Below are 12,322 nucleotides of genomic sequence, written 5' to 3' on the forward strand. Positions count from 1 at the left end.
GTGGGATTGTCCTGCATAGGGTGAAGCACAGCATCTCATTTAAGTGGGACAGATGCCCCCAGTTCACCCAAGCCCCACTGTTTATGCTCTCCCACATCCAGCCAACCTCACCAGTTTTCCTACCTGTTGGGACCCTATAAAGCAACAGTGAGCTTGTGAACCTATAACTCGAGCTCTGAGCCATCTCTCCAGTCCTTCCGCCCTTCTCCCAGGACTCGGTTTCCCTCCCACAGCAGCCTCCACTAGTGTCCCTGCCTCCTGCCCTGCATACCAGTTCTTTTGCACAGGAAAGGGTTAAAGGATGTCATGATAACTGTTCCCACCCTGTAGGCCTCAGACTGAGAGGCCCAACCTCTCTGGAGTCCGTGTCCTTCTCTGAAAAGAGGCTCCAAGTTACAGATGGAATGGCTCCTCTGAATCTTGGCACCCTGGGTGCCCGAAGAAGCTGGGCTGAAGGAGCAACTTGTTTGTTTGGCCAGTTCGAGGGGAGTGGATCTGGGAGATAAAGTAGACATAGAGTGACAACACTCTTGCCTTCTTCTCTGGACATTACCAACCCTGGTAATTCAGTCAGATGCCATTATCATCCCTATTTTATAGACAAGAAGGCTGAGAACCAGGCATGGACAGGTTGGTCTGGGACCCCCGACCAAATGCCCCATCTTCCCATCTCTCCTCTGGCTTCAGTAGCACCTGGCACATCCTGACCCTCTGCCAGTAGGGCCAAGTCGCACCCCTTGGTCTGCCATCCAAGGAAAATTGCATCCTAAGCACTTACTTCCAGTGGTGAAGGTCAGGGGTACTGCCATAAGGGAAGGAGGTTGGAAAGCCAAGAAGATGCTGGTAAGAGAGGAGCTGCAGGAGGACCCTCCACCCAGAGGACCCCACTCCCCTCTGTACCCCACCACAGTTACCGACTCATTGCTCTGTCTTCCTTCCCACGGTAACTAACCATGGTGACTCTATCTCTGAGGCTCCAGTGCCCATCGAAGGCCTGGCTGAGGGACCTCCATGAATACTGAAGTGTCCTTTCCCCAGTCCTCTAATCTGGGCTTGTGCCATCCTGTCCATTGAGTTTGGGTGTAGGCCAAAAAGAGGCACCATTGGTGAAATGACCCACCCTTGGTATGGAGATGACCTGTCAGGGTCACCTTCTCCTCAGACTCTCTTCCAGACAGGGGTGTGTGTAGTCCTGAGTTGCACACCTCCAGTAATGGGGAGCTCACTGCTTCCTGGGAATTATGATGGGTGTGTAAAGTTTTTGTTGAAGCCCAGCACTTCCCAGGTTAGACCCTCCACCTTGCAACCCTGACTCAGTTATGGCCAGAATGTCCACAGGACGGGGAAGATGAGGCTCTAACTCCGGGGGAGGAGTTTTAAGCTGTCAATTCCTCTCTCTCCACCTCTTTGGAATAAAGCCCCAGGTGGACAGGGAGCAGATGACTCCTCTGCAAGGCTGGATGCTCCAGTCATTTGTCCCCCTCATCAGCCTGGTCCAACTGGGGTACAACCCTCTATCTGGAGGTCCCCCCTGCAGTTCTCCATTTATCAGAACCTACTCGGCCTTTTGACCTCATCTCCCACCTTTCTTTTTTGGGGGCAGCGTCTGTCACTCCACCAGAACAGACCTCAGGTTATAGGTGCTTGCAGCAATCTGTACCTTTGGGTCCTGGCCACAGTCCATGTGAGGCTGGAATTCGTGTGAGTTTTGATACTAAACCATAGGTGCTAAGGGGGTAAGGACCCCTGGATGTGTTTCTCATCACTATGTCTCAAATGCCAAAGTGCTTCGAACACAGTGGGAAGGGGATAAATACTTGTTGAATCAACCAACTGTCAAGGGAACAATTCTATGAATGAAAGTCCCACATCCCAGCAGCACAGGTGCCTGCCTGTGAGCACTAGAGGGCGCTCTTGACTTGATGAAGGCTGGCTGAGGGTTGACTCCTGCCCTGCGGTCAGTCTGGGAGGTCAGCCCGGATACTGAGAATGCTGGCCTAAGTGGGCTCCTTTAGCCACAAGGGTTACCTTACTTGCATCTGTGACCATCATGGAAGTAGGAGTGATCATGCACTGAACCCAGTCTGTGCGCCCAGCTCTGTGGCTCTCATGGCATCCATCTGGTTCTCCTAATGTCTGATGAAGCGGAGGCTCAGAGGATGCACCTGAGATCACATGGTCTGTGAGAACCCAAAGCTCATTTTCTCTCCACTGCATGGGCTGGGCATGGGGCCGGTGCCTGATTTCAGAAGTTGGGTGAAGCGGCTTCATACCCCCATAACTGCTTTCTTTTAAGTCTGTTTCCTTGGGCTCTGGGATCTTGTGCAGGTCTGTGAGCTTGTTTTTCCAAAGGGCAATCGACTCAGGGTGCTGTGGGGGTGCTTTGCTGCCTGGGTAAGTGGGAAAAGGTGCCTGCCAGCCACCAACCTGGAAGGTACCATTCTGCAAAGATGTCATCACAGATCAACCAGCAAAGCGCAGGACCTATCTTCACCTCTGCCTGGCCTCCCACAGTGCTGCCCCTGCTCAGTGATCTCCCAGAGCTGGATGGGTACAGGAGGACCCCAGGCTGCTGCCAAGGAGATGCAAAACACTTGAGAGGGCAAATGAGGTCCCTGGAACCTAAGGACAGGCCTCTCTGATTGGGCATAGCCACTCCTGTCTCTTAGCTGCCACTTATGTGATATTCATGGGGAAACTGGGGACACAGTGCTAGGCCAAGACAAGTGGCTAGACTTAAGGTGTTCCTGCCCTGTGCTGAACCCTGGGGAGAAAGGATGACATGGTGGCCCTTTCCTGCCAGCCCAGCTTTGTCTCCCTGGGTTCCAATCTGGGGGCCATTTTCGGGGACTCAGGAGGTCTGCTTTCATCCTGTTCTTGCTCTGCCCAGAATCTGGGGGGCTGGCGAGTGGCCCTGCAGGGGTCAGATAAAAATGAACTGGAAGATGTTGAAATCTAAAAAAAACAGATGAATTTGGGGTATTACAGATGAATCATTTAACTGATTACATTTTTACAATCAAAGCTGTTTTTGAACTACGAGAGTGCAAGAAAGCATATGGGTGTGTGGGGCTCTGTGGTCGTTTTTTGTTCACTTGATTAATTCCAAACAGTCCAACTGAGTTATTCATTTCAAAATTGGTCCCAGGCCGGGGCCCTGTCTCACAGACCGCATTTCAGCCCCGAGCTCACGCTGTCCCCTGGGCTTTGCCTGTCGGTACTGCCATGACTGATGCCGGAGACGACATGCAGCCCCAGATCCCTTGGCTCTGGTGAGTTTATCCAGATGGATCCTGTGGACAGTGTCAGCCTGGGAGATGCTGGCATGAGGATTCTGAGGCTGCCCACCAACTCTGTTTTTCAGTTCTTGAACCTCATCAAGTGAATTACTGCAACCCCCTCCCCCTGGGACCCCCTTCTCCTATGACTGTCCTGTAGCTGGGGAGGACCTTTCAATGTACAGGTTGAGCATCCTGTATCTGAAATGCTCAGGATCAGAGGGTTCCAGGTTTTGGGTCTGTTCCTCAGGTTTTAGAACATCTCCATATATACAGTGAGGTATTCTGGGGATGGGACCACGTCTACACACAAAATTCATTTACATTTCATATATAGTTTATGCAGAGACTGATGGCAATTTTTTTTTTTTTTTGGTACCAGGGATTGAACCCAGGGATGCTTAACCACATCCCCAGCCCTTTTTATTTTTTATTTTGAGACAGGGTCTCACTGAGTTGCTTTGGGCCTTGCTAAATTGCTGAGGCTGGCTTTGAACTTGAGATCCTCTTGCTTCAGCCTCCAGAGCTGCTGCTGGCTTTACAGGCATGCACCACTGTGCCCAGCCTGATAGTAATTTTTTTGGGGGGGATACTGAGGATTGAACTCAGGGGCACTCACTACTGAGCCACATCACCAGCCCTATTTTGTATTTTATTTAGAGACAGGGTCTCGCTGAGTTGCTTAATGACTCGCTTTTTGCTGAGGCTGGCTTTGAACTTATGATCCTCCTATCTCAGCCTCCTGAGCCGCTGGGATTACAGGCGAGCACCACTGAGTCTGGTTTGATGGCAATTTTATACAATATTTTCAGTGCATCTGCCTTTTGACTGCGACCCATCCTGTGAGGTCAGGTGGCATCATGTGGGTGCTCAGATGTTTTCAGCTTTTGAAGTATTTCAGATGTTTGGATCAGGGATGCTCGACCTGCACAACTCTGTCCATGTCATTTAGGGGCTTCCATGGCTTCTGGACTCTGCTGGGTGGGCATGGGGAGCATGTCATTTGGGTGACTCAGCATCACCCTCTCTCCTTTTGCTGTCCCTGGGGAGTGTGGGAACACATTGTGCCTATGTACTCTGTTTTTAGTGCCAGTGCTGGTACAGCATGGAATGCCTCCCACCTCATCTTCCCACCAAACTCCTACTCATCCCTCAAGACACACCTCAAATGTCCCTCTTCTGTGAGGTGTTCTCTAGTGCCAGGCAGAATTCCTCTTTCCTCCTTGGGGCCCAAAGCCCAAAGTGTGTGTTATCGCCCTGCTCAATGCACTATAAGGTTCTCTGTATGAGAATTTAATTTGTCCCCCAAAGGCTTATATGTTGGAAGTTTGGTCTACAATTTGGCCATGTGAACCTTTAAGAAGTGTGGCCTAATGGAAAGTCCTTAAGTCACTGGGGTGTGTCTCAGGAAGAGACCTGTCTCTGCTTCCTGATTTTTTTTTTTTTTTTTTTTTTTGTGGCATGGGGGATTGAACCCAGAGCTTGTACTTGCTAGGCTCGAATTCTACCATAGACTCACTCCTCCAGCCTTTGGCTTCCTGTTTTGAGATGGGATTTCTTCCTTTCACATGAGTTCCTGCCATTGTGATGCTGCTATCTGCTGTTAGGCCCTCACCAAAGGCCAAACAAATCCCCCCCCTTCTCCCACCACACCTAATCTTAGACTTTGAACCTCCAGTTCTGTGATCTAAATAACCCCTTTGCCTTATAAAGTTAGTCTGCCTCAGGTATTTCATTATAGTAATGGAAAATAGACAGATATAGGATGGAATATAGACCTGTGAAGTGCTGCACAGATCTGATTCTTAATGTTTTCATCCAGGCCAAATATCACATTTTGCAAATGTAGACACAGAGGCCCAGAAAGGTAGGGATAGAGTTGTGCTCATACTGGTGCCTGGTGGCAGTCCCCTGGCCTGCTTTGGCTCCATTCAGCTGCAACTTGACAGGGCCAGGATCCCGGCCAGCGAAACACAATTGGACATTTTATCACAAGGGGATGATCTTCTTTCTGATTTCTAATAATGGCTAAGACAGATGGATGAATGAGAAATAGGAGAGAAGGTGAAATGGAAAAATGGACTTTACTAGACTTTTTTGGGGTATGTGTAAAGCATACCCCAAATTTTGATAATAGGGGTTACCAAATGCAGTGTACAAGAAGAGAGCTCCAGGGTTGGATAAAGACAAGGATGAGCAGGAGAAATTGAGCATTCACTCTGAATATCTGTTTCTCTAGTGGGGAGAGGAGAGTGACTCTTTTGCCAGTATATATTCCTGATCTCACAGAGAGGCTGGATGGTTGGTGTCATGGAGTGGGATCCTGTAGTGTGGGCACTAATAGGCTTTGGCATGCAGGTGGGCTGTGTGTCTCAGATAAGTCCTGTACCCTGTGTGCTCGGGACTCGTCATTTGTCAAGCTGGGCAGATACCACTGGCCTCTCAGGGTGGGAAAGCATATGAGTGTGTATCCAGTAAGCACTCAATACTTGCACTTGCTTCCCTGGCACATTGGGAGAGCTTCAGGGAATGAGAGGTGACAGTCTTCTTTTGGGTTCCTGAAGAAAGCATTAGGATGAGGTGATCTCGGACCCTTGACAGCTGTCTCTAGGGCCAAGTTCCTCTGTGCTCCTGCCCCTCACTAACTTGGTCAACCTCTCACCGTGACCCTCAAGGTTCTACTCTGTGTGGCCCCCAGAGACCATCTTGTCTTCACCTTCTCTGGACTCACTGGCCTCAAGTGTGCCTGGACACATGAAGCTTGCTCCAACTTCCTGACCCGCACACTTGCTTTTTCCTCTGCTGAGAACACATCTTCCCTAAGATCTCTGAGTCTTTTTCATCATTTTAAGTCTCAATTCAAATGTCATCGTCTCCAAGAGCTTCTTAATTATTTAACCCAAACGATACCTGTTTATCTACCCAGCCAGCATGCTCATCACATCCCAGATTTTTTTCTCTTCTTAGCACATTCAACTATATTCAAGAACTGTTTGCATTACCTTCTGAAGTTGCCAATCAGACCGGAAAGTCATGAAAGATCAACATTAAGAGTCAAGAAAATAAAAAATATTAGAAGAAGCAGCAAGATTTCAAGGCAGGAAATGGAGATGATGAGAAAATCTAATGTTTTCTGTGCAAAGTCAAAGTGGAGACAGACAAATCTTTTTTACCTTAGTCAGAAGTTGCAGCTTAGACAGGTTGTTATAAATGAGATTTAGGAAGATCAACTTGTGCCTCTAGTCATTCTTTCCTCTCTATCCCACACAGCTCTACAAAGGCTGCCACTAGATCTGACCCACTATTGTTCTACCCCAGTGTCCTACACTGGGCTTGACATCAACCAGACTTGTTGAACAGAATCAAGCCTCCTATTTATGAGATGGCAAAATCACTTGATCAACATAAATGCTGATTATTGCCCCAATTACACTGTGGAGAGAGTGCTGTGGCCAGTGTTCCTCTGAAGGTCCCATTTTTGATTCACAATGATCTACCCTGAGAATTCCCCTTATGATGCTGATTCCATGATGTCTGCTGTTCCTGGATCAATTGGGAGCTGAAAGATCTGGAAGGCTGGTGATTTCCTCTTTAAACTCTATACCTGCAATTCCATGATATACCACCAGGTGGCAGTTAGGACTACACAAACTTTATCAAAACTAGTTTGATCTCTAAGACTATACTTCTAGTGCAAATGTACCTCAAATTAAAACAAGATCCATACATACACGCATATATTTTTTAAACTTATCATATTGAAATAAATTAAATAATACCCACAGTTGGCCAGAGTTTGGGGAAACGGCATTTTCATACGCTGTTGGTGGGAATGTAAATTAGTGCAGCCTCCTGGAGGGCAATTTGGCAATACACATCAAAAGCCTTAAACATGTGCAAACCCTTTGGTACAGCAATTCGACTTCTAGACATTTATTCTATAAAGATAATCATGGAAATAAGTCTACTTTTATTTCCAGGATGTTGACTCTAAGGATGAAAAATTGTCAATATAAATAGTATAACTTGGAGACTGGTTAAATAAATTATACATATGATTAAATACTATGTAGTTATTATATTCTATGAGGATTTTTAATGATGTGGAAATGTCTCATGATATATTAAGTGAAAAAGATAGTTTATAAGAAAGTGTGTTTCTTGTGATCCCATTTTTATGATAATAAATATTAAAACAAGCTGGCATATAAAAAGTCCTAGAAGAGCAACCAGTAAAATATTGAGAAGACTTATCTGTGGATAGTAGGACTAGAGATTACTTTAGTCTTTTTTTTGTGTGTGCTTTTCTCTATTTTGCCAAATGTTCTGCAATAGACATGCACTATTACAACCAGAAGAGTGCTGTTAATTAACCCTCAGAAATAGAAAGGTCAGGCCAGCCTCTTCAGGGAGGGCATGACAAGGTGACCCCAGGGTCCTTGTCAGCTCTGACCACCTTGAATCTACAACCTGGCCCACAGATGTGGGTGGCCCCTATGCCCCATGTCCCTTGGCCACTTGTATTTCTGCACATGTGGACCTGGTTTCAGCTGAGGGGCCAGGAAGGGTGAATGCAGAAAATGCAGGCGACATGGTCTCTGCCACGGCCCTTTGCTTTACTCTGTTCTTGATCTTATTTCCCCCTAGAAATTAACAAGGTTCTGGCAAAAGAGAACAAATGTCCTCCTTGAGGATGGTCTTAAAGTTTTTTACTAAGATGCAAAAAGAAACAAAAACCAAACCAAATACTAAAAAACCCAACAACAACAAACTTCTCAACCAAAAACCAACAATAAAAAAAAAGATTTTTATCAAACTGATCACTCTCAAAACCATTTTTCTTTCCAAATGCCCCAAATGTATGTTCAGTCAATTAGAATGATTTTATATCATCATCTTTTCCTCCCCCTGCTTTTCGTTATTCCTTTTTTAATCTTATTTTGAACTGAGGTTGTAGCTCAGTGGTAGAGCGCTTGCATAGCATGTGTGAAGCCCTGGGTTTCATCCCCAGCACAATGAATAAAAAGATCTTTGATTGATTAAATTGAGATGTATTTTAATACATGCATACAATATGTAAGATTAGGATGATTTCTCTCTCTCTCTCTCTCTCTCTCTCTCTCTCTCTCAATACTGGGAATTGAACCCAGGGATGCTCTACTATTGAGCTACATCCCCAGACCTTTTTATTTTGAGACAGGGTCTCCCTGAGTTACTGAGGCTGGTCTTGAATTTGCAATCCTCTTGCTTTAGCCTCCAGAATTCTTGGAATTACGGGCATGAGTCACTGTGCTCAGCTGGGATGATTTCTCAAGCCTGTCTTTCCTTCTGTTGAGTTTTATTCAGTGATGAGGAAGATAGTGATACGTAGGGAGGGGCTGCCACACATTGGACTGGACATGGGCTTTGTAGGGAACTTATTTAATCCTTCAATTCCACAGGTGTGACCTCCCCAGGGTTCTGAGAGGTCAAGGACCTGTCCGAGTCCACACCACTGAGCTAAGAACTGGATGTGCGCCTGACCAACTTGAAGCCCATGGTGATCCTCTGTATAAATGAGGGGTCTCATAAGTGGCCAAGAATACTTGGCACCAGGCAGCCTCCCCAACCTGGGATGGCTGCATGGAGCCATCTGTAAACACGTTTCAAGCCAAGAGCAGGCCAAGCTCTCTTGTGCTCCACAGCTAAGAGATCAGTCTTCAGTTCAAAACACGTGGGTCCCCTGTGCCCACAGAAGTCCTTCCCTTCCTTGCATGGGCCTGCTTTCCCTCTTGCAGGGAAGCCAAGCAGGGTGTCATCCTATCCCATGGGTCTCACAAAAGAGATGCCCATGAGGGCGTTTGGAGGCATGCAGCTTGGTAAGCTTGCTCCTGATGCTTGCTCACTAATATCCTGAACCAGGAGTGGGCCCAGCCCAGCCAGGGAAGATGCCCAAATCTGTGTGGAGATGGGGGTCTGTATGACAGTTGGCCAGGGTGGCCTCTGGAAAGGGTCAACTGAGGTTTGACACCAATGTCCTGGAGATTTTGACAGGGTCCCTTTATCCCTCACTGGGCCCAGCCTGATTGGGACTTCTCAGTGATTAGAAGGAGCTGCTTTCAGGACCAAGGCTCAGAGCTGCCTGGGAACAGGAAGTGAGGAAGGCTCGCTGGGTCCTCACCCTTTTCCTTTCCAGGAAGCTCCCAGCTTCAAGCCAGAGGGACACTTGGGTTCCATATATCCCCATCCCTACATTCCCAGATGCCAGCATTCACAGAGTCCCTTCTCTGGGACAGGCTTGGAGCCAACATCTGTCACAGAATAAACTTCCTGTGTAATTCCCAACAATCTTGTAGTGTCCTCAGCTACTGACAACCTTGGTTTGCTGTGACCTGTGGCATTCTGGGTACTTGTGACCTCATTTTACCCAAACCCTGGCTCCCTAAGAAAGGGACCTTTATCATCCTCCATTTATAAGAAAGGAGCCGGGGACTCAGGATGGCTTGGTGGCTTGCCTGCAGTTCCACGCTGATGAGTGGCAAAACTAGATTCAAACCCTGGCTGCTTAACTCCACACCAGCCTCCTGCCTGCCTGTCACTCACAGAGCCACAGCCACCCCCTAACCTGACCTGGTCAAAGGAGGAAGGCAGGGAGAGGAGAAGCCTCTAGAGGGGACAGATGCCTTACTTTGGAAAAAATGTCACCATCATCAGCCAAGGAAAAGGGATCCCAGTCACCCTTCGCCCAGAGGAAGCAAACACGGGGCAGGAGGGAAAGTCACCAACCTCCCAGCCGTCCCCTTTGGATGTGTGGATATGCAGAGGGACAAGGGTGCTGGGAGAGCATCTGCAGAACTGGGGACAAGTTCTGGGCAGGGGAGGGCAGTGAGCTGTGGCTCCATCAGCCCCAAGATCGTGGGGGTGGGGACAGCTTAGACCTCACAGTGCTGCTAAGCTAGGACGTTTTGTAGGCTAGGTTCATATAGGCATTCTCTTTAAAATTTTTCTTCCTTCTCCTTTTTTTTTTTGGGGGGGGTCCTGGAGATTAAACCTAGAGATGCTCTACCACTGCTCCCAGACTTTTTTTTTTTTTTTCTCGACAGGTTCTCACTAAGTTGCTGAGTTTGGCCTTAAATTTGTGATCCTCTTTCCTCAGTTTCCCAAATTGCTGGGATTATAGATGGGCTCCATTAAGTGCAATTTTGATCTGAGAAAATTTCAATTTAGGATGGGGTACCAGGATGTAAGCCCATTGTAAGTTGAGCAGCATCTCTACAGAGAAACCCTGGAGGGGCAGTTAACCAGGTCTCCGGGAGTAGCTCTGTGAGCACCTAGCTGGGAATGCTGATAATCTCCCAGTGGGAGGCTGAAATATTTTAGCAAAAGCCTGTGACTCCCTAAGACTCTGGCTGCCATGTGCAGGAATGGGGACCTGACTGTTTCCTAATCAGGAAGGTGGCTGGGAGGTGGGTAGGACCCTGACCCCAGGATGCTCCCGGGGGATGAAGCGGATCATGGCTCCCTTTCACATTTCATTCTTTCTTCACGCAGAGCTGGGGGTTTCCTTGTCTGAGATGCCAAGTTGACTGCTGCTGGGGGAGCTGCCTTGATCAACTGGGAGACCCCAGGCTACTCTGGACCTAGCACGGGGTTGCTCTGGGCATAAGATAAATGTCCCCAAAGTTTCTACCCAGTCCTGGAGGACTGAGTTTGTGACCTACTTTGTGCTTTATGCATAGCTGTCCTCTCCTCAGTCTCATTTACTCCCAAGTCTTACACAGCACAGGAGGCTTTCATTACCCTATTCACAGAGCAGGAAATGGAAGCTCAGAGAGAGTGAGTATCTTTCCTGAGGTCACCCAGCCAAGAGCCTGTAGAGATGGAATCCAAGTCCAGGTCTCCCTGATGCTGGAGGCAGTACTGCTTTCCCTGGCCTACTGGGAAAGCATCTGCAGAACTGGGGACCACCTACTTCTGTCACTAGCCCATCCTGACCCTGGATGGATTTGGTCATTAGAACGACTTCTGAATCAACCAACATTTCCCATCCTGCGTCTTCCTGTCCCGAAGGCACAGAATGTCTGTCTCTCCATATGATGGTGATACTAAGTAACTCTTCCGCTGGCCCCACTCCTGCTCTGATGCATCAGGTCTTCTGGATGTGATTGTCACAGTCCTTAACCTCTGCAGGACTTGACAGTGTCAGGGTCACATCCTCTCTTAATTCTGATGTGGTGCCCCCGAGGCCTGGGCTGGGGGCGTCTACTCCAAGTGTAAGGTAACTTTTAGCTGAAATGTGGAAGATCTGAGAGGTAACGATACCAAAAAAGCCAGACTGGATCAACTGAAGCCCTGTTCCTGAGTGGTAACATGCCATGGGGGGCTGGGACAGGGACCCTCTGCCCACTGGGAAGAGACTGGCAGTCAGACCCTTTGGAAAAGGCATGTCCCAGCCACAGGCTGCACTCCCTGCTCAGGGCTGGCACTCTGTCCTGGAGGGTACAGTGTTGGGTGCACTCAATGCTTCTGGATCATCCATGGGAAACCTCTTTGCTTGTCTCCAGGGCAACCTGAAAATCTGTGTGGCCTGAGTCTGTGCAGACCTTGTGCTAGTCCCCTCCATGGAAAGATCACAGCTACTTAGGAGCAGAGAAGGAAGATAGGAGAGGAGAGAATTCAATCAAGTCTCAGGGAAAGGATATCGGCTTAAGAGGAAAGGGCAGAGAGAGCAAAAAATAAATGACAAATTACCGGGTAGCCATCTCGTCCTGATTGCCCCTGTGGTAATTAATATGTCATTAATAATCAGACTTTCGGCAGAAAACCATCTGGCAACACTTAGGACTCAGGGCCCAGCATCCCCCCCTCCACGTTCCGCATGGTTTGCAGAAGCGGCTGCTGTTGGCGGTAGCTCGCTGTTTTAAGGGGGAGAACCCTAGGGCTCCGATGGTCTGGGGGACAGAGGACCCTTTTCCTGCCAGTCGGGCAGCTGGAAGGGGCGTGAGCCTCCATTGGAGCCACCAGGGTGTGCACTCAGGTGTGTCCCTCCCACGTCATCTGGGGCA

The 12,322-nt window shown here is 48.3% G+C and overlaps 1 protein-coding gene across 1 annotated transcript in view; it reads right to left on the minus strand.

Moving 5' to 3' along the window:
- Positions 1-12,322, minus strand: part of Col23a1 (collagen type XXIII alpha 1 chain) — a 359,610-nt gene that overhangs the window by 36,402 nt on the left and 310,886 nt on the right. Inside the window, exon 5 of the mRNA XM_058586543.1 lies at positions 12,009-12,035. Coding sequence (XP_058442526.1) covers positions 12,009-12,035 — 27 coding nt within the window. The remainder of the gene's footprint in view (positions 1-12,008; positions 12,036-12,322) is intronic.

This window comes from Marmota monax, unplaced genomic scaffold (genome assembly GCF_021218885.2).
Source record: "Marmota monax isolate L192 unplaced genomic scaffold, Marmota_monax_Labrador192_F-V1.1 WCK01_AAM20220418_F8-fsc00199, whole genome shotgun sequence".
Lineage (NCBI taxonomy): Eukaryota > Metazoa > Chordata > Mammalia > Rodentia > Sciuridae > Marmota > Marmota monax.